At 36.5% G+C, this 19,908-nt stretch overlaps 1 protein-coding gene across 3 annotated transcripts in view; it reads right to left on the bottom strand.

Moving 5' to 3' along the window:
* Window positions 1–1,172: 1,172 nt before the first annotated feature.
* Window positions 1,173–19,908, bottom strand: part of myo15aa (myosin XVAa) — a 31,855-nt gene continuing 13,119 nt past the window's right edge. For 2 of the 3 annotated variants that reach the window (XM_046835580.1, XM_046835582.1), the window contains 54 exons: window positions 19,194–19,252; window positions 18,984–19,107; window positions 18,779–18,874; window positions 18,552–18,683; window positions 18,325–18,450; window positions 18,149–18,226; window positions 17,918–18,072; window positions 17,787–17,832; window positions 17,567–17,691; window positions 16,997–17,114; window positions 16,734–16,909; window positions 16,540–16,624; window positions 16,398–16,451; window positions 16,238–16,319; window positions 15,960–16,090; window positions 15,720–15,815; window positions 15,001–15,236; window positions 14,741–14,919; window positions 14,007–14,079; window positions 13,340–13,531; window positions 12,961–13,064; window positions 12,325–12,413; window positions 11,551–11,677; window positions 10,944–11,189; window positions 10,766–10,824; window positions 10,503–10,631; window positions 9,717–9,795; window positions 9,494–9,632; window positions 9,261–9,351; window positions 9,041–9,179; window positions 7,992–8,107; window positions 7,823–7,882; window positions 7,642–7,717; window positions 7,077–7,192; window positions 6,769–6,887; window positions 6,532–6,673; window positions 6,342–6,453; window positions 6,172–6,246; window positions 5,770–5,975; window positions 5,354–5,469; window positions 5,185–5,257; window positions 4,962–5,034; window positions 4,609–4,682; window positions 4,409–4,491; window positions 4,193–4,323; window positions 4,015–4,109; window positions 3,852–3,929; window positions 3,680–3,776; window positions 3,408–3,568; window positions 3,157–3,290; window positions 2,534–2,667; window positions 2,312–2,445; window positions 2,077–2,217; window positions 1,173–1,970 (listed from right to left, as the gene is read on the bottom strand). In XM_046835580.1, the coding sequence (XP_046691536.1) occupies window positions 1,869–1,970; window positions 2,077–2,217; window positions 2,312–2,445; window positions 2,534–2,667; window positions 3,157–3,290; window positions 3,408–3,568; window positions 3,680–3,776; window positions 3,852–3,929; window positions 4,015–4,109; window positions 4,193–4,323; window positions 4,409–4,491; window positions 4,609–4,682; window positions 4,962–5,034; window positions 5,185–5,257; window positions 5,354–5,469; window positions 5,770–5,975; window positions 6,172–6,246; window positions 6,342–6,453; window positions 6,532–6,673; window positions 6,769–6,887; window positions 7,077–7,192; window positions 7,642–7,717; window positions 7,823–7,882; window positions 7,992–8,107; window positions 9,041–9,179; window positions 9,261–9,351; window positions 9,494–9,632; window positions 9,717–9,795; window positions 10,503–10,631; window positions 10,766–10,824; window positions 10,944–11,189; window positions 11,551–11,677; window positions 12,325–12,413; window positions 12,961–13,064; window positions 13,340–13,531; window positions 14,007–14,079; window positions 14,741–14,919; window positions 15,001–15,236; window positions 15,720–15,815; window positions 15,960–16,090; window positions 16,238–16,319; window positions 16,398–16,451; window positions 16,540–16,624; window positions 16,734–16,909; window positions 16,997–17,114; window positions 17,567–17,691; window positions 17,787–17,832; window positions 17,918–18,072; window positions 18,149–18,226; window positions 18,325–18,450; window positions 18,552–18,683; window positions 18,779–18,874; window positions 18,984–19,107; window positions 19,194–19,252 (6,213 nt within the window). In that variant the 3' untranslated portion in view covers window positions 1,173–1,868. The remainder of the gene's footprint in view (window positions 1,971–2,076; window positions 2,218–2,311; window positions 2,446–2,533; window positions 2,668–3,156; window positions 3,291–3,407; window positions 3,569–3,679; window positions 3,777–3,851; window positions 3,930–4,014; window positions 4,110–4,192; window positions 4,324–4,408; window positions 4,492–4,608; window positions 4,683–4,961; window positions 5,035–5,184; window positions 5,258–5,353; window positions 5,470–5,769; window positions 5,976–6,171; window positions 6,247–6,341; window positions 6,454–6,531; window positions 6,674–6,768; window positions 6,888–7,076; window positions 7,193–7,641; window positions 7,718–7,822; window positions 7,883–7,991; window positions 8,108–9,040; window positions 9,180–9,260; window positions 9,352–9,493; window positions 9,633–9,716; window positions 9,796–10,502; window positions 10,632–10,765; window positions 10,825–10,943; window positions 11,190–11,550; window positions 11,678–12,324; window positions 12,414–12,960; window positions 13,065–13,339; window positions 13,532–14,006; window positions 14,080–14,740; window positions 14,920–15,000; window positions 15,237–15,719; window positions 15,816–15,959; window positions 16,091–16,237; window positions 16,320–16,397; window positions 16,452–16,539; window positions 16,625–16,733; window positions 16,910–16,996; window positions 17,115–17,566; window positions 17,692–17,786; window positions 17,833–17,917; window positions 18,073–18,148; window positions 18,227–18,324; window positions 18,451–18,551; window positions 18,684–18,778; window positions 18,875–18,983; window positions 19,108–19,193; window positions 19,253–19,908) is intronic. The other variant, XM_046835581.1, reaches the window with a different exon arrangement.

Here is a 19,908-nt window from a genome sequence, read left to right as displayed (position 1 = left end):
GTAAAAGGGAAAGTTTATAGGACTGTGGTGAGACCTGCGATGTTGTATGGTTTCGAGACAGTGGCATTGAGTAAAAGACGGGAGGCAGAGCTGGAGGTAGCAGAGCTGAAGATGTTGAAGTTTTTGTTGAGATTGATGAGGATGGACAGGATTAGAAATGAGTTTATTAGAGGGACAGTGCATGTAGGACGTTTTGGAGACAAGGTGAGGGAGGTGAGATTGAGATTGTTTGGACATGTGCAGAGGAGGGACATGGGGTATATCAGTAGAAGAATGCTGAGGATGGAGCCGCCAGAAAGGAGGAAAAGAGGAAGACCAAGGAGGAGGTTTATGGATGTGGTGAGAGAAGACATGCAGGTGGTTGGGTTAAAAGAGGCAGATGTAGAGGACAGGGGGGTATGGAGACAGATGATCTGCTGTGGTGACCCCTAATGGGAGCAGCCGAAAGAAGAAGAAGAAGAAGAATGTGAGAAAATATTTCACTTTGCAATATTTATATTGTTTTATTATAAGTACGACTACCCATAAAATGATTTAACATTTTTTTAATGTTTAATAATGATGAAGACGTGGTAGATACATTTCTTTATGAAAGCCCAGTGTCAAGGTTTAAGGTTTACTTTTAATTTATGTTTTACTGTTTACTGTTGTTGTTCAATGCCTCTGCACCTTGGTCCGTCAGTAGCAACATTTTGTTCTTTTGTACTTTTTGAACTATGTATGTGGAACATTGACAATAAAGCTTGAGTTGAGTTATAGATAAATGGCATAGCAGTGCTAATAACATTTCACTATGTTACATCACATAAGTAACATGTATGTGACAAATACACAACCTCAACTTTAAACAGTCTAGAAGTTTAAATGCAAAAGTAATGAGATTTTTCCGTCCAACTGCAGATCATAGTGAAAATCATGACAAGTAAAGATTAACTGTGAAAAAAAATGTAAGGTGTTGATATTTTCAGTTTTCCATGCTTATGCCATGCCAAGTTTTTTATTTAAACATGTTTAAATGCATTTATTGGAGACAAACATCTTTATTTAAAGGTCTACTGTTTGAATTATTGTGGGTTGGATTACTCACTTACTTCCCTGGTCAGGTTTATTGTAGAGTTTGACACCTGGTAATCATGGATTAAACCAACAACTGTAATGCAATGAGGCCTTTAAACAATTAACATATTTTTCTTTTAATAATCAAGTGTGAAATGAAAGCATTTCTCCATAAAGCAATGTAAAAAATATATCACATGATCATCATCACTATTATATGATTTATATTCTCCATAAAAATTAAATACAGAAGCTCCGCTCCACTTGCAATTCAGGTATATTAAAGGCATTGGAGTGACTTCCAATTTTACCCGTGTTGTAAACATGTTAAATACTACATTTATATACCTGGGGATTTTTTTTTAAGTAGTATTTTTAAGAGCAAACAAATGCATTCCTTATTCTATGTACATGTTAACCACACAGTTAAGTGAAACAATTAGAACACAATTCAGCAATAAAAAAAATGTCATACTTACAAAAGTTACATCTATATATATGTGCTATCAATTAGACCTTGGAAACATTATATTACAGTTTTTATGGTCATATAAAATTAATTTAGGTAGTCACTTTATTTAAAACCATGAAATCATGTTCAAGTACACACTTAGGGAAAAAGTGCTGCTAGAATTTCTTTAGCATAAAAAATCCTTGGGAAATACTGGGAAATATAGTGTTTTATAATGACTTAAAATTAGGTCAAATTCCAGTTTGATGTACGCTAACAAAAACATGCTGGAGTGCTATGTAATGCAATTGCATGTCATTGATGAGACAGTGAATAGTTTGACTTGGTGTTTGAAGGCATGTTAAAGAAGCGTGATCTCGCTGGGAGGCAGAGTGAGTCTTTTCTCTCGCACAGACAGCATGTTGTCCATGTGCATGGCGATAACACGACACAGCTCCAGACTCTGCAAAGTCACACGTACAAGCATCTTTCAGACTTTAGAAAGACCAGATGGAAAATGTACTTTCTTCAAATTACTGTATGTTTTCTAATGTAGCTTTATTGCATACCTGGTCTACTTGTAGTTGCGTGATGCGCTGAGATGTTAGATCTCCTAGCATTATCTCAACATAAGGGTAACTAGAGCCAGCTACAGGCCTCTGTGTCCGGGTGGACTGCACTTCTTTCAGGGGGAACTTCACCATCAGCTCCTGGAGAACAGTTTACATTCATTTATGATTTGTTTTATTTACAAAACTATGTCTTTTTTGTTTAGAAATAAAAGTATTGTACATTTCCTCTTACATGTGTGTCTTTGTTTAGAAAGTTGAGGCCATTTTGATTGACAGCTAGTATGCAAGGGCAGTCTATAGAGCTGTTACTGCTGCTTTGTATATAGAAGAATGAGGATCCAAACATGGGGAAAACACTTACAAGCCCTACAGTCACAAAAGTACAGAAAGTTACATTTATGATAAAAAATGCTTTCAGTAATATAATCAATTTACTGATATTAAAGCTCCTCACCCAGGAACTGGGCTCTGGCCTGATGAGGACTGAGTGCCTGAATTTGCTGCATGTTTTGGGTCACCATGGTCAGCCAGTGCTGAGAAGACTTTAGTCCATATAGAGGAACTGGGATATAATCCTGGACCTCATGACTTAAACAGCATGGAGAGACAATACACATTATTTTAATAAGGAGAGAGAGAAAGAGAAACTACTGTATTTATAAAAGTGGGAAGTATTATATTGACCCAAAAATGAGAAAGAACAACTTTTTCAAAACTTAAATTTAAAACATAAAGCTGGTCATGTCTGCCTGGAAACTTATGAAAAACGCAATGTTTAATGCAAAAAGGATATAGTATAAATATGTATATATAGTATAAATAAGTCTAGTGATAAAATATTTGACTAGACTAGATTGATCAAATAATCGCTCCTTTAATAACAGCAGTAGCATTAACACGTGTTCACCAGGGTAACTTCATAATTCTTTTTTTTTTTCCCGGAATCGTTATACACTGTGTAAATGTATAACGTGTTTTTTACTGTTTTTACTGTTTGTGTTCGCAGTTTCAGTTTGTTTTGCAGTCACAGGACACTGTATGTGCTGTACAGATTAGAGTATGGGAGTGTAGAATTACAGGTTAGGAAAAGAGAGGGTGTCCTTGGCACGATGTTGCAGGGCGGTTAGTTTCGACACCTGCTGAAGCTGCTGATCACTAAGCCTGCCCTGTGGCACAACATTCAGAAGTGCTTTTAAGTAATCTGGAATAACCTGCAGAACAAACAATGATATAACAAAAGACATACAATAATTAGCAATACAATAGAAATGAAAAATACTAATACCCCTGTATTTAAGAAAAGCAGGGTGTTTTGACCTAATCATCACCTGATTGTAATGCATGGTGACTCCAAGCTCATTCTCAAATTTTAGCGGCTGATTCCAGATCACTCTTCTAAACCACAGGCTGTAGTTGCTATCAATAGGTTCTGCTTCTGTGGTGACATCCAAGATATATTCCCTTTTGCTCAGTGGCTGAACATTCTGACCTACAAGTTAATAGGTTCCTGCTGTTTATCAAATAGCCCACTTTCTTCTTATTCATTTGATCAATAAAAATCCCATGTTCCAGGGATGTTCGTCTATAATTATACTCTCACCTCTGTTTGTGACAACAAATACGGCATATTCATCCATTGCCTCCACACTGTGTAAACCCATCTCATAGCATAGCTCTTCAATGGCATCCAGAACAACCTACATATCACAGTCCTTATGCAACAAGCACAATGATTATACGATAACATTGAAATTATGGAAAAAACAACTCACTGAGCAGGTCTTAATTTTCAAATGACGCTCAATTCCACCTGGGAGAAGAAATAGCTGGCGTTTGGAGCTCCTGCTGGCCTAGAGTAGTAAAAAAAAGTTGGAAGGGTCTAAGTAAGAAAGAGCAGCAATGTTTATTAAATAATAAATAAATAAAATAACTGACCATTATAGCCTTTAGTTCCATTGTGTTAGGATATTTATTGCGTCCACCGTATTGAAACGTCTTCCTTAAATTCTGTTCGCAAGCCTTGGCAATGCCTGAAACCATCCATGACCTTCTGAAATTGTTGCAATATATGAAATCTATACATCCTTAAGATCATACTTTAACAGTTCTGTACCTTGGTATTGCACCCCTGGACCTGCACAGGCATCTTGAAAGTATTTCAGTAGATAGGGCTTAAGTACTTCTGAACATCGGTAGTATGCTGTAAGGATGTACAGGATCCTCCAGCCTCTTTGACAACTGTCTCTGAGCAACACAACAGAATAATACTAATGTAAATAATCCCAGCCACATTACATATATAAGAAATGAGAGAAATTAAAGATGATACGTTTTGGAACTGATGTTCTCAGTAATCTGCTTAAGGATCTGGCAGTACGCTTCATCTCTCAGTAAACCATATTCGCCAGTAAGCTGAAACAGTAATGTAATTTATATACCTATAAATTATTCACAAAATACATTATATTAAACATTGCATTTTTTACCTAAAGTCTATTAACAAAAATTCTAAAAGTATGACTTGAGTACCCTTAGTATGGTGCTGATGATATCTTGATCAGTTTGGCCTTTGTTTGGATAGTCCCCCATGAACTTCATTATAGCTGGAAAAATCACGGTTACAGATAGAAAGCCATGTATCTGATCCAAATATCCTTTTTACTGATTCATTAACATCAATTATAGTGTAATTGGTTTTTAAATTATGATTCAGAAGACAGTGCCAAAGTTTGTCTAAATACACAAACATAAAAAAATACAAAATCCATTCCAACTGCAATAATTAAGAAACATTTGTTCCATCCAATTTCATTTGCAAGTAAAATGTAATTTATGAATGCACTTTCATAATGATAACGGTTAAGGATATGAAAGTCCCTTACCCAAGAAAATGTCTGCAGCAACTTTGTTCATGTTTTCATCAGTGAACTCGATCAAGGACTCTTGTATAGGAAACTGTTTAACACACCAAATACAACAGTTTCAAAGGGGAGTTCAGGTAATATTAAATTAAAGATAATTAAAGATAATACTCTTGTAACATAATAAACAGAACTTTATATCTAATTAAGATTTCTATATATGACACCAGCTGTATGATTATACCTTAGAAAATTTCACCATATCTGATGATTCCTTCATTTCCTTCACCTTCTTTGATCTTTGCCTTTGTGAATCACTGTAAAACGTAACTCTTTATTGCTCACCAGCCATTAGACACTACAATATCTAAAACCATTACACATATGTTCCAAAGTAAAAGGAAAACATTGACCTGGTCATCCTAAGGGCCTCTCTGAAATATTTTTTGGCAAATTCCACCATATTGTATTGGCTGTCCTGCAGAATCCTTTCCTCAATCTCCATGTTACTGTATTCTGTACAGGCCACCTAGAGGGAAGAAAGAGTCCAATTTTTTGTTTGTTGTTTTTGGCTGATTCAATATAGATGGAGAAATATAGTTTAATACAACTTGACTTCACTGGAGCAGGAGTACTGTTATTCATTTGTTCCAAGCAATATTACTTATTTTTTTAATTTAAGATGGTCCAACTGCAATATTTCAAAATGTAAATATTTATACAATCTATATGATTTATATATTCATGAAACGTTACAGATATAGAATTGGTGTAGAGTCAGCAGAAAATGCTACCAAATTATAGATGTTTTCATGTTAGCAAAACCTACTTCAATTGAGCGATCAAGCTCATGGGCTGCAGCAGTGGAACCTACAGCTACGGCTACAGCAGCAGAGGCAGCCACATGACCCTGTTTGTTCTTGGGCTCATCTTTCTTGTCCATGGGTAGGTTGATAAAGTCTGGTGCAGCCACTGGCTGGACAAACTCCACAGGGAAAACCCCTGCTCGACCATGTACCGCTCCAAACTTCCAACCTTGAGGTAGCACAAAGGAATCATATACAGTAAGAATGTACATTGAGAGACATATGATGATTCTGAAGAAGGAACAATAACATTTATTTTACAATTATTCAGATATCTACATAGGAACAGACAGAAAAATTAAGAAACTAATGGAGAAAGATGCAAGTTAAACAGCACTCAATGCTGACAGTGTACACTGACCCACCAAAATCTGCTGTGTCTCTTTTTATTTCTTCAAGAAGCATGACCTTCTTTTTCACTATGCAACCATAACAGTGGCCTAGAGAACATTCAACAGAAATTAGACACCATCCAATATGTGTTAAATAAACATTCAAATCTACATAAAGAATTTTAAAGTGAAAAAATCTTCACCTTCTTGTAGTCCCTCCATTTTCTGCAGGCGTATAATGTCTCCTTTGTGGAAACTCAGCACAGATCTGTCATCTGTAACGTAATTACGCACAGCAACCACATAGTCTGAGTCCTAGAGCAAAAGAAAATACGATTACTCCACAGTGTCATCAATGTACCAACCCAGTGTAGGTGTGTAAAGGAAGCTTACCTTCTTTAACTCTGTAATGAAGTAGTCGATCATGGTCTTCACATAGGGCGCTTTGGCTGAGAACAGTATCAGTTTCTCATTGGTGAGGTTGAACTCCAGCATGTTCTTGGAGGGAATGGTGACAAACATGATATCTGTGTAGCTGTATTTGAAAACAATCACATATGAAAAATATTAGGGTAATTAGCATATAATGTAATGGCTGCAAGTATTTAATTATCCTTTTCTGCAACGTACCTGTATGGTCTTAAAACTCTGAAATAATCTGGAGCTAATGCATTGCTCCTTACCATCTTTAGCAATTTAATTCCCTTGTGGGACACAGATAGCACCTGGACGCCAGTGCCCACACTGCCCTGAAACACACACACACACACACACACACACACACACACACACACACACACACACACACATACACACACACACACACACACACACACACACACACACACACAAATGCAAAACTCAAAAGCACTCCATTTAAAGAAACCTGAGATTTTAAATGGGAAATAAGAGATGGAGAGGTGTCAGGAGTTCCTTACAGACGCCGGGAAAAGACGAGAGAAGTAGATCTCCCAGGTGTCCCTTGCTGCAACGACAACCTTTTTTTTCACATTCTCGTCTTGTGTTGTGGCACCCGCATCAATGTTGTGCTCAGCTGTTAAAGTATTAAAAGACACCAAGGTGTAGAATTAATAATGGATAGGATAGGATTATTATTTAAATCAGTCCAGAAGTCATCTTCTCCTACAGTAAAAGTCCACTGTCCCACATTCGCACTTAGATTGGCTAAAAGACACAGCATTTTTTCTCAAGCTTGAAAAAATAAAACATACTCAGAGGTAACACTGCCGGGTTTTTCATAAATGGTATCATACAAATAAATAGTTAAAAAAATCATACATTGTGATTTCTGGATTGTTTTTTTAGATTATGTCTCTCACAGTGGACTTGCACCTACGATGACAATTTCAGACCCCTCCATGATTTCTAAGTGGGAGAACTTGCAAAATAGCAGGGTGTTCAAATACTTATTTTCCTCACTGTATGTTACCAAGATTTTGCAAAAATAAAAGAAATAATTTGTATTTGATTTCTGCCACATACCAAAGAGAAATTTCATTTTCTGTCTCTCCTCCTTTGTGATCCGAATGCAGGCCTCAGAGAAAGTGTCATGGACAATCTGAAATACATTTTACTGTTAAAATAGAAATTACACCAGCGGGAACAATGATACAGCTAGATGATGTAGAAAAATAAAAATGTATTTCAAAATAAAAACACACACCTGCTTGAACAGAAGATCTAAGACCAGTGGGTGGTTAAAGCTGTCCTTGGGATAGAAAACCTAACAAGCAAAACAACATGACTCTACACCTCTGAACAAAGGTTTTGGTAAATTTCTCTTAGACACACACACACACACACACACACACACACACACACAAAGACCTTACCTCTTTTTTCAGGTAGATCTTCCAGGGGACATTTGTGTAGGTGTAGTGCTCCTCACTACTTCTCCTATGGAGCTGAGTTTGAGTGGTCTCCTCTTCCACTGGAAGGTCTCGAGATACTGAACCAAACACAGAGTTAGTTACAAAAGTGGAATAAAGTTCCATAAACATTGTTTTGTAAGGAAATACATATTTATAATGTATATTAAATAGCTTCTTTATTTCAGCTGCATATGTGGATTGAATTAAATAGTGAACCCATTGCAAATACATTTTTAGAAAATATTAAATATGGAAATATCAAGCCAAGACAAATCGTTAAATCATTACAAATAAGACAAGTAATTTAATTAACAATGAAAGAATTCTTGCCTTATTAAAGAAGGACATGCTGCAATGACTTAGCTGGCAGGTGGAAAATTTAATGCAAAACAAGGCTAGCAGCTATATGAAAAGTCAAATGATTTTTTGGTGGTGTGTAAGGTGAAGTTTGTTCTCTTTGCTATGGCATCTTCATTTACTGCTGTTCAACACTCAAAACAAATTCAACCAAATAGATCATTTGACATTTCTGGGCATGCCCAATATGCTCCATATTTATACATCAAAGAGAGATAAGCGACTAATCTAAACCACATACCCTAATGTGCTGTGTTCCATTATCAGACACCACAAATACATCAGGTTTCTACATGACATTCGCATGTTTTCCTGCTTTTATAACAAAACATCAGATCATTTTGTCTTTATAATGTGCTTAATGACCATGAGAACAGTGTAGATGTTTTGTTTCTCTCTATTAGCTTTACTGAGTTTACTGGGTGTAAATGAATGCAAATCTGCTATATGAACATGCAATGCATAGGTGAATGCATTTGTTCAACATACACAATATGTGAATCACAATAAGAAAATCAGTGTTGTAATTTAGTTCAATGTAGCTCGTAAAAACATACATTTAAAATTTGATTATGATATAAAAGTAGGATATGATAAAGTATTATGTATAAGGCCAAATGTGTTTCTTGCATATTGCAGTGAATTGTACTGACCGGGTGGTGGGGCTGGGGACCTCTGACTGATTGCAGGCACAGGGGATGATCTTTTCATCTTAATGCTCTTTAATGGTTGTACTCTACCAATCCCTGTCACATCTGAAGCAGAAGAGCCTGGGGTATAGGTCTTCTTCTGCTAAATGTTGAAAACATAGACGTTTATTTTATTTGGCAAATAGATTATTAGTAATAGAGTGAGGAATGATAACTGATCTACCTGGGTAGGTGGTGCATTCATCTGGTCTTTAAGGATCAGCAAAGCTTCATCATGAGGGTCTGGCTTCTTAAAAAAAACTTTAGCATCTTTCCTGTATTACAGATTTTCACACAAACGTTAAAGCTACTAAATAGCTTTAGTAAGGGCATATCATGTACTGTACATTTTATATGTTGTGATACCATTTAAGTTGTAAGCAGGTATAATCAAATTGGATGTAGGAACAAACGTACCTTGGTACATCTACTGGTTTGACTGTGCCAGGCTGGTACTGTTTAATGATATCTTTGATGTTGTGACTTGGTTCTATATGCTCAGAGTTAGAGATGCTGGACCTCACTACATCTTGTGGTGGTACTGTCCTGGGCTGGCCTTAGAAAACACATTCAAGCTACTCAATTAAATGTGAAAAAGGCATATTATATTACATGCTTTGAAATAAAGATTCTGAGGTACCATAATGATGCTGCATGGGTCTCTGTGCAGGGGAAGGCATAAATTGAGTGTGTGTAGGAGGCTCAGTTTCAGATTTGTGCTGTTAAGATAAGACATATATTTGACTGTAAACAAATAATTACAGCACTAAATAAAGAATAGCAAAGTGACTAACCAATATACATAAACAATTGATAATATATAGTCATTAGGGACAATTTAGAATTGGTTTCACATTAAAGATCAGCCTATAGAGTTTGATTAGTCATTAGAAATGTTTTTGTAGAGAAGATATACACTTTATTATTTAAGTCTTTAGCACAAATAATTAATTGCTGCAACCATAAGATGCCCATCATCATGTTACAAGTTGCTTTAATTACTAATGGCAACATTTGTCTCTCACTTTTAACATAATAAATAGAATAATCAACACTGTTTGCAGGAATAATAAAATAAACATCCAAAACAAAAAATATCTATAAAAAAAAATGCTAATGTGCCAATGATGTTTGCATAGTGCTGTTAAACATTTAAAAAAAGTAATGAATATGCATATCTATAATGAAAATGCATATATGCACATCATATGAACTACGGAACTATAGATTGGGAGAAAAAACTGTGAAAAAAACTTGCAGTGTATAATATAAACAATGAGGGTCTTAAAGTAATTGTAATAGTGCATCAAAATATATATAATACATGATAATATAATAAAAATTACAATAATTCAACTTCAACTAAAATTATTTATAATAAAAAAGCTTTACAAAAAGTATATCTGGGGTGTATTAAAATACTCACTGGGCTTGATTGACCAGAACGGGGCATTGATACATGTTCATTGAGATAAGATGCATCAGTGTATGGCCTGCCCACTGAATTATACATTTGCTGTTGAAGAGCCATCGCTTGCATTGTCATTTGCTGCGCCTGTTAAGCAACATCACAGACCAATGATTAGCTCTATAACAAATATATACAAATTTCATATCAAACCCTCACATCATTCAGCCTGTGACTCAGTAGCAGATTGTTGGCATCATGTTACAGCTCAAAATACTCACAAGTATGATTGCTTGCTGGTTTATGATGGCTTGCTGCTGCTGTGCAAGGACATTGGGATCTAGTGCATTTGAAATATTGAGGAGTACAATACATAAAAAATGTTCTAAAAGTATTCACAAAGAAGATATTTAGGCTGCTGCAACAAGCAATATACATTTTGGTGTGTAGCATTCATACCTGCCCCATCAGCCATGAGTGGCACATTAGGTAAAACTGGGAACGGTGGTAAAGGAGGTAATGCTGGCATAGAAGGTATAGAAGCTGGCATTGACTGTACTGATGGCATTGGTAATTTTGAAGAAACAAGGGTTACTGAGGAAACCGAATCTGTAGATGTTGAGGCAAGAGTTGAAGGCAACGAGTGCATAGCTGGCATGGGTACTGGTGGCATCATAGTCCCCATAACAGGTAGAACAGGAACAGCTAAAAAAAAAAAAAAAAAACAGCTACTAATTTGTTTCAACCAATGGTGACAAAGAATGTACGGTAGTCTTTAATGCATTCACAAAAAATAAACATTTCCACTTTATTGTAAACTAATGGAGATCAGACGAGGTAACAGTTAGGACCACATTCAGTGCAATTACACAGAGTAGCAAAGATTGGTCATATTCTTACAACACCCTTTAAGAACATACCCAAAAGAATTCAGAGCAAACTGGATGTCTAAATCCGACCCTGCAGACCGACGATTGCGTTTAGGAACCAATTGACACAAGGGGTCCTATGCATAATTAATGAATGGTGAAGTAAGAGCAGGAAGGGAGGCAGGTGAATGACTCACCACCGGGCTGAAGTCTTGCAGGATAAGGTCTGTTGGCCTGTGTTTTTTCTGCCTCTCCTCCATTCTCACCTCCAATCCCACCAGCTCCCTTCATCCGGCTGGACATGCTGGCTGACTTCTCCAGATCCTGATTGTTAGAGATAAGGCAGAGAGGATCAGACTCTAACTCAGCCAGGGCCTCTTTTGTGTTCACTCACACGAGAAATCAATCTTACCCCAGGGAGTACCTTATTCCCTCTAAGAGCAGCTTAGTCCATTAACTATTACCACAAATATCTGGCTCTCATTAACCACTCTATAGCACTTCACCTGGGAGAAATCGATCATTAATGTGTATTGTATTACTTTTAAAATTATGTAAACAATGTTAATGATGTTTTAAAATTACCTTTGAGTATATGCAATCTTTCTGGTGAATAAATAATGTCAGCTTATTTAATTATGTTTAAGTTGACAGCAAGTGGATAACAGGCATTACTTTAATGCAGTCTAAAAACACCAATGAAGGGTATAATGGTTTAATGGCAATTGGCTAAGAAATTACACTGAGCTCAATGCTGTAAGAAATACGGTAATCTAGTAACCTAATCGCCTTTGGTGCTGGAGAACTGGTGCCAAATAGACATTTGATGCTCAATCAATTACATTGAACTAGGCTCAAATGATCCACATAAACCAGTAAAACAACTAATTACCCTAATATAAATTATACTATACGTTTATTTCATTGTTTCATTGAAAGTCAAGTTAGAGGGAAAAATGAAAGGGACTTACCGCACTACAATCAGACAGCACTGGGTCAAATAAGCTGTCGAGATATCTGTCCATACCTCTCTGAGGTGGAGCCTCACTAAAATCAGATTCTGATTGTGGTATAGAAATATTAGAAAAAAGAATGCAGATCATATGGGTATGCAGCGTATATATATATTTGAACATACTTCACATAGTACACGTTATGGAAAAAGGTTTGTGGAAACCTGATTATATATGAATATTCATATTCATATATATGAATATTCTTGTCACAATGCTGAAACTACACAATTGTATAGAATTTCATTAAATATAAGAAGCCCAAACCTGTTCCAGCACAGCAATCCTGCAGAACACAATGCGAGTTACATAAAGACATGGTTTAGGAAAGCTGGAGTGAAAGAACCTCGACCTATCCTTTGGAATAACACAGAACACTGATAGCATCACTCAACATCAGTGCCTGCACATAGCTGCATTTTAGTCAAGTTTCCACAATCTTTTGGCCATATAATGTGTACTGCACCTTGCCGACTTAACAAAACACAAATCAAGCTTAGATTCTAAATAATTAAAATTTTCAACACAACATTGCCAATTTAAATCTACCCAATTATAAAGAGGAAACAATAGGCAAACAGTGAAGCATCTAACCATGACTGTAGTATCCATCAGAATCAGGAAAACTGGTACTGGCCATTGGTGGGTTAAGGAGTGGGCTGTCATCATCTGAATCAAAACCACTTCCAAACAGAGCACTGAAGTAAGTTAAAACAAAGCATCAGTGTCTGAATAACAGATATCCCTATACATAAGAGTGTATAAGCCACTAATATTTGCTTTTAAACCCTTATGCCCAAATATACTTATTCAAATGGGATACAGTAAATTACAACATGAGAATTAAAAATCACAATTGTAATTTAATTTAGTTACAAAATTTGATTTAAAATATATAAAACATATCGGGTTCTAATATAGTCATAAATTAGCAAACACATAAAAACAAACAAACAAAAACAAAACTACTAACAGGCCGGCATTTGGTCTGGTTCTGGTGGGACTCTCAGCTGAGATGATGAAATAGGACTTCTGCTTTGGGAAATCTCGCATTAGCTCCAGGTCTGCTATTAGGTCCATCACATAATCATGCCCTGCAAGCTCAGCCCATTGACCATGCTCCTTCATAATGACAGAGCAACCCTTCCGGGACTCTGTAACACCACTAAAAAATACAGACAGTGACATTTCAGTCACTGTGTGAGATCTATACTATGACTATGACTATCTATACAATTTTAAAGCTACTATGGATATATTTGTTGTGCTTCAGGAAAATGCAAATGAGTAAAGATCACAATGAATTTAGAGCTCACAATAAACATTTTTTATGAAAGCTGAAATGATTGATAAAGCAACTAGATCAGGACAGCAAAGGAATCTAGTTCTCTATGTCATCATCCCTGGTCCTGAAGTGCTCTGTATTCTGCATGTTACTGATTTCTCTACTGCTGACACTTTCCACTGAACTAATTAGCTAATTAATAGCCTTTGTTGAGTTGAAGCAGATGTCTTAAAACACTGAAAACTATAAATTGTGCAGGTTAGGGGGTACTCAAAAACCAGGGTTGGAAACCTGAGCTCTATGTGGCCCTGCCAGTTCAAAGCCTTACAGAAGTGTTTTACCAACATCTTCGTACCTGTGTTGAAGTATGTCCCCAGCTAGATCCTCTCCACTGGTCCAGGAGTTTACAGGACACAGAAAAGAGGTTCCTGTGAAAGGCACATTACGTTCACAACCACAGTGAGAGAGGTGGTGTGAAAAGGTAAGACAACACCCCATATACTTTTTCCATTCAGTTTAGCACTACAGATCAGGTGTCTTCGTTTTGCCGAGCACTCTATAATTGCCTAAAATGTTTACTCAGATGGAAAAACTCTGCTAAGCTAAGTGAAACAGAAGAGAGTGATAGGAGAAACATGGGTATCGATGTTTTTATGTACTGTGTGTATGCTTGTCTTGTGTGTATTTGTGTTATAAAAATGTGTTTATATACATTATATATATACTGTATATATATCCCAGCTGTGCCAAAACAGTACGAAACTGCTGATAGTAATCTTAAAGTAGACTGACACCCTAGTTTCTCCATTTCTTTAGAAGCTGTTTCAGGCCTACTCTTATTTCACAGTTAGGTTTCACATGAAAACCACAGCAGTGATATCTGTTCTCAATAAGAAACAAAAGATAAGATGGAGAGATACTGTAAGCTTCTGTATTGCAAATAGTGTGTGGCCAAAGCTTATATTTCACTTTAAGAAATCTGCTAAAAAGCTATTGGAAGTCAATGAAGATATGCTCACTTTTGTACGTCGCTCTGGATAAGGGCGTCTGCTAAATGCCGCAAATGGTCATGTAAATGTAAATGCTCACCGTCAAAACAGTGCACCTGTAGCACCATATTGGCTTTCTTTCTGTTGGCAGTCCATTCCAGCAGGGACAGTGGGTAAGTCCTTGCTGTCTCTGGTCCATAAAGAGACTTCTGCATGGCCTGGATCAGCTTATGTTGGCAAACTGCTTTATAGCTATTATAGGCATTGTCTGAGACAAACCTGTAGCATAAACAAAACCACAATGTCTTGATGTGCATAATCATAGATAGGAACAAATACATAAGCAGTTTTTAATCTCACTTCAGAAGGTATTTCTCTATTTTGGCTGAAGGTGCAAATGCACTGAGGCAGCCAAGCAACAGCAGCCAGCCCCTTTCGGCATTATCTGGATTGCTGTTCCTCCACACTTGATTGGCAATTTGACACAGAACTTCATCTCTTAAGCTGACACTAGAAAGCCCTTTCTGGATGATGTAGTTTCCGAGTAAATTTTCTTGGGCACCGTTTAAATGTGGGTCACCCATGAATCTCAAAATCTGCAAAGGCATTGAGAATTTTTAATAATCATCTCAGAAAGCAGATGTGATATATATATATATATATATACAGTACAGACCAAAAGTTTGGACACACCTTCTCATTCAAAGAGTTCTCTTACAGAACACTTTAGTCACACTGAAGGCATCAAAACTATGAATTAACACATGTGGAATTATATACATAACAAAAAAGTGTGAAACAACTGAAAATATGTCATATTGTAGGTTCTTCAAAGTAGCCACCTTTTGCTTAGATTACTGCTTTGCACACTCTTGGCATTCTAGCATGCCTACTTTGAAGAACCTACAATATGACATATTTTCAGTTCCACGTGTTAATTCATAGTTTTGATGCCTTCAGTGTGACTCTACAATTTTCATAGTCATGAAAATAAAGAGAACTCTTTGAATGAGAAGGTGTGTCCAAACTTTTGGTCTGTACTGTATAAATTGCACAGCGTCAATATTTGAAATCTCTACCATGACAAAGACATCTAGAGCTTCATTTGTGAGATCACCATCTAGATGAGTCAGGGGTTTTTTCAGAGGTGCAGTCAACATTCCAAACATTGGTTCCTGCAATGCAAAATGGAATCCATTGCCAATAGATAATACAATAACATTTTCCCAGTATGTGCTTTTACAGTGTACTTAATATTGTTTGAGCTGTAAGAGTGTGAGAATGAACACTGTAAGAATGAATCTGAAAGCACAACTTACTTGGAAATGAAGCTGGATAAATTTAGAAATGGGGTAGTTGTTGATGTCAAGGGGTAGTGTAAGCTGGGATTCCACCTGAATGGTTGGTGCCTGTACAAGAGCTAAGCAATCAGAATGAAGCTCTCTACCCCCTGTTAAACACAAAATAGAAACAAATTTTATGCAATAAAACATTGATATGTAAAAAGCACCAAAGTGTAATATCATTTGATTACATCCCACACAAAGAATTTTTGATTTTTTGTTTTTAGGTAATAACATTAGCATTGTGGTTGTACCTGCAACTGCTTGCAATAACCCTCCAAGTTCTGCTGGAATGGGTAAGTGTGTGACATTGACGACTTCCCGTTTTGCTAACTCCTGCAAGTTCAAGATAAATGTTTTAAAAAATAAGATAATGTTTAGATTGACAAACAGGTTAAGTTAAGTAATTCTGACCATTTCTATTCTGAATCTTTCCTCTTCTGCCTTCTTTTTGGCTTCTAATACCATCTACAAAGAGAGGCAAATTTTTAATAATTAAATATAACACACCGTGTGAACATTTTGACATTCATATTGAAAGCCATACTAACAGTACCTTGATGTATCTTTTGTGATTTACATACATGTGGACCACTGAGCGGAACCTGACCAGACTCACTCTCATTTTCACATAGTGTTTCCTGTGAAAACCCCGATAAGAAGGTTTGAGTATCAGAATAAAACCGAAAACTTAAGTATGGATGGGTCCTAATCAAGGAAATGTTATGGAGCAACAGTGAGAATCTGTACCGTATAAGATAACCTCGGCAGTGGGCCTGCAATCGAATGATTTTCATGCGAAAGGCTTTATAGCGTTTCCGAACAAAGAACATTCGAGTGTAGCGTTGCAGGGTCAGAGCGGCCACATGCCTCACTCTATCTCTTTTACTTTCCAACATGTAATATATGTCTTCTTTTAAGAACAGCTAATGCAAATATACATAAAGAGACATTAATAACAGCAAATATAAATGAAAGACCTGTGTATAGTGTTATAAACCATAGAATCCCACCTTGGTGATGCCCACTTCAAAAGCTCCTGATCTTACAGGACAAAGCTTCCTAAGCATTATAACACAGTTTTCCCCAGTGGCAGGAGGAGCCTGCTTTAAGCCCAGCAAGGATTTGTATCTAAAAGAGATAAAAACACATAAAGAAAACCTAGCAAGCCAAATAGATTTTTTTGGGTTAATGGGGTTGATGTTAGTTTTATGGTTTATGGCATTAATTAGCTGCATTAATGACTATGCAATATGCGTAATATGACCAGCAATAATAGCGGCTTTTTGGGGCAAGAATCATGTTGCCCCATGCCCAGGAGTAGACCTCTAGACAACAGTTCTAGTCTGTTTGTCTAATATTATCCTGTAAACAAGATCTTGTTTTATAGCAATTATTTGGAATTAAATTACCAATTACTTTCTGCAAAAAGTACAGAGTTTGTCTATGATCTACAGAATATTTCTATTGTAATATATTGGAATATATTGGAAAGTAATGTCCATACACCAGAAATATGTGTGAAATGCATGAGATCAGAGTTCATTGTGATACTATTTAACCATAGTCACCCAGGACTTTACCTGAAAAGAAAGACATCAAAGAGAATTCTGATTGGATAACCCTGTCTCCTGATACGGATCGTATCCAATATCCCAGAGTAACGAAGCTGCGTGCTGACCAGGTCCATGTCAAACACTTCAGGCTCCTGCAGGTATTACAGCCTCTTAGCAAAACACCTAAACAGACTTTAAGTTGACTGCTGGTCACTTGAGCTTCTTATACTTTGTCCTTGCACCTTACCTTGTTATGGTTTGGCTTTATGCAGCGTACAAAGAAAGGGTTGCATCTGGAATTAAATAAAAGAAATCACAGGTTTAGATAATGTAACCGTTTTCTTCTTCGGCATGAAGTACATTCCAAACATAGTACACCTCTTCATCTTTTCCACGAGCTCCAAAAGAGATAACTGGAACTTGGCAGCAACTGTGGATGGCTGGTATCTGCGTGTAACCGTGCTGCTCTTTCTGACATGAGTTTTCTGTTGATTTAAAATTTCTGAATAGCTTGCGAACAAATGTGCAACCATCTAGAACAAGAAAAACATAAGATTAAACACGTACCCAATCCAGAGAAGGTGCTCAGTTATGACTGTACAATGTTACCTTATTTTTGCTTTGCATGAAAAGATCAAGCACCTCCTGTCGAACCTGATCATAATTTTTGTCCAGAAATTTATGAACCTTAAAGATACAGTAAACTCAGTTTAGACTAAACTAAACTAGACTAAAGTTAAAATATTACCCAAAACAAAAAAAAGAAGATAAATTAATACATTTACCTGATAGGTGACTTTTCCAGCAAAGTGTTTAATGGCAAATTCAGGGAGAGGCATTTTTGGCTTGAAATACAATGGGTTGTGGCCATGATGATAGTGACATTTCTGAAGGAATGTGTGGTCTGTAGCCTAAAGATAAAAGATTTTAATCATGTCTGAAAAACATAAGAACATTGGGCAGTCTGGAAAATATAAGGAACTTGGAAAGAGAAAAATCAACATCAACACACCTGTGGAAAACCACTCTGATCATCCAAGATACGAAGTATTCCATGGGGCTTTGCTGAAATGAGGTCAATGCAGGCCTGATTGTCATTAAAATACACTTCCTCCCAGGGAATTTCCTCTCTTCTATATTCCTCCTTAAATATTAAAAGTCATTTATTCAGATGCATTTTAAAATCTGTATACAGCAGTCACTTGCCTCTGAGGATTAGCACAAACTGAAAAAGCTTACTTGCTCTTCTCTGAAAACGACCCTGTTGAAAAAAAACTGTAGGTACTCATTTGCATAATTTATGCAAAGCTGTTCAAAGCTGTTGAATGTAAGGTCCTGTAAAGCATAAACGGGTTAATTCAGTGAAGAATTGTTTTTGGGTTTTTTTACCACCATGTAGAGCACCTTAAAAAAACAAAAAAACAATGTAACTTCATTATAATACCTCAAATCCATAGATATCAAGAATGGAGATAGACAGTGCCTCATTCATCGGATAAACCAAAGTATTGATTCTGTCTGTTAACCAGTTGAAAAGAAGGGAGTACAGGATCTTGGCAACTGCATCTCTGGATTTTTAGATAGAAATTAATCTTAATAATTGTACATTATTGATCCAAAATCTTTAGGTATGTATTGTAATTTCATGGCTTACCTGGCATCAACTGCACTCTCCACTGATAGAGGAGTATAGATCTTCTCCCTTAGTGTTTCCTATAGTTACAGACATTTCAGTGTTGAGGACTAATTATGTCACTCTGTAGAAATATTGCATATGTGGACCAGAAAAGTGAGAACAAACTAAATATTTCTAAAACGTTTTATTAATAACGGTAGTAATCTAAGAAGAAGTATCAAGAAAAAAGGAACAAGGAACAAGACACCTATCACGTCATTATACAGTAAGAATACGAACTGGATCAGATGCTAGTTTACTGCAGTGTGACTTGCACACACAGACACACACTCATTCACACTTAGAGCAGGTTAACCTCTCACATACACCTGAGGCATGGTCATTTCATATTTTTGTAAGGTGTTTAGAAAAAGTGTAAAAGTCATGCAGCCAGTAACCCAAGCCCAAAGTCTGGATTACAGTAGAGAGTTAGCGACATTCCTGCTGCACTACTGAGCCAATCTGGTCTCAGCTCCTGTACATTTAGGAGCATTGTTCTGACCCAGCCAATGAAAGACTGTTTGAAAACATCCAGTTTCTCTAGAATCTTTTTGTACATTATCACTTATTTATCACTCACTAAACATTTATCACTGTTTATCTACTATATTCACTCACTAGTCACTGAACACCTGCTTATTTATGCCTCTGCTGTTGTCATTCATCCACCTTAAGGATTGATGCGTTATGCATT

Source organism: Silurus meridionalis, chromosome 22, assembly GCF_014805685.1.
Source record: "Silurus meridionalis isolate SWU-2019-XX chromosome 22, ASM1480568v1, whole genome shotgun sequence".
Classification (NCBI taxonomy): domain Eukaryota; kingdom Metazoa; phylum Chordata; class Actinopteri; order Siluriformes; family Siluridae; genus Silurus; species Silurus meridionalis.
This window is presented reverse-complemented; position numbering and strand designations above follow the sequence as displayed.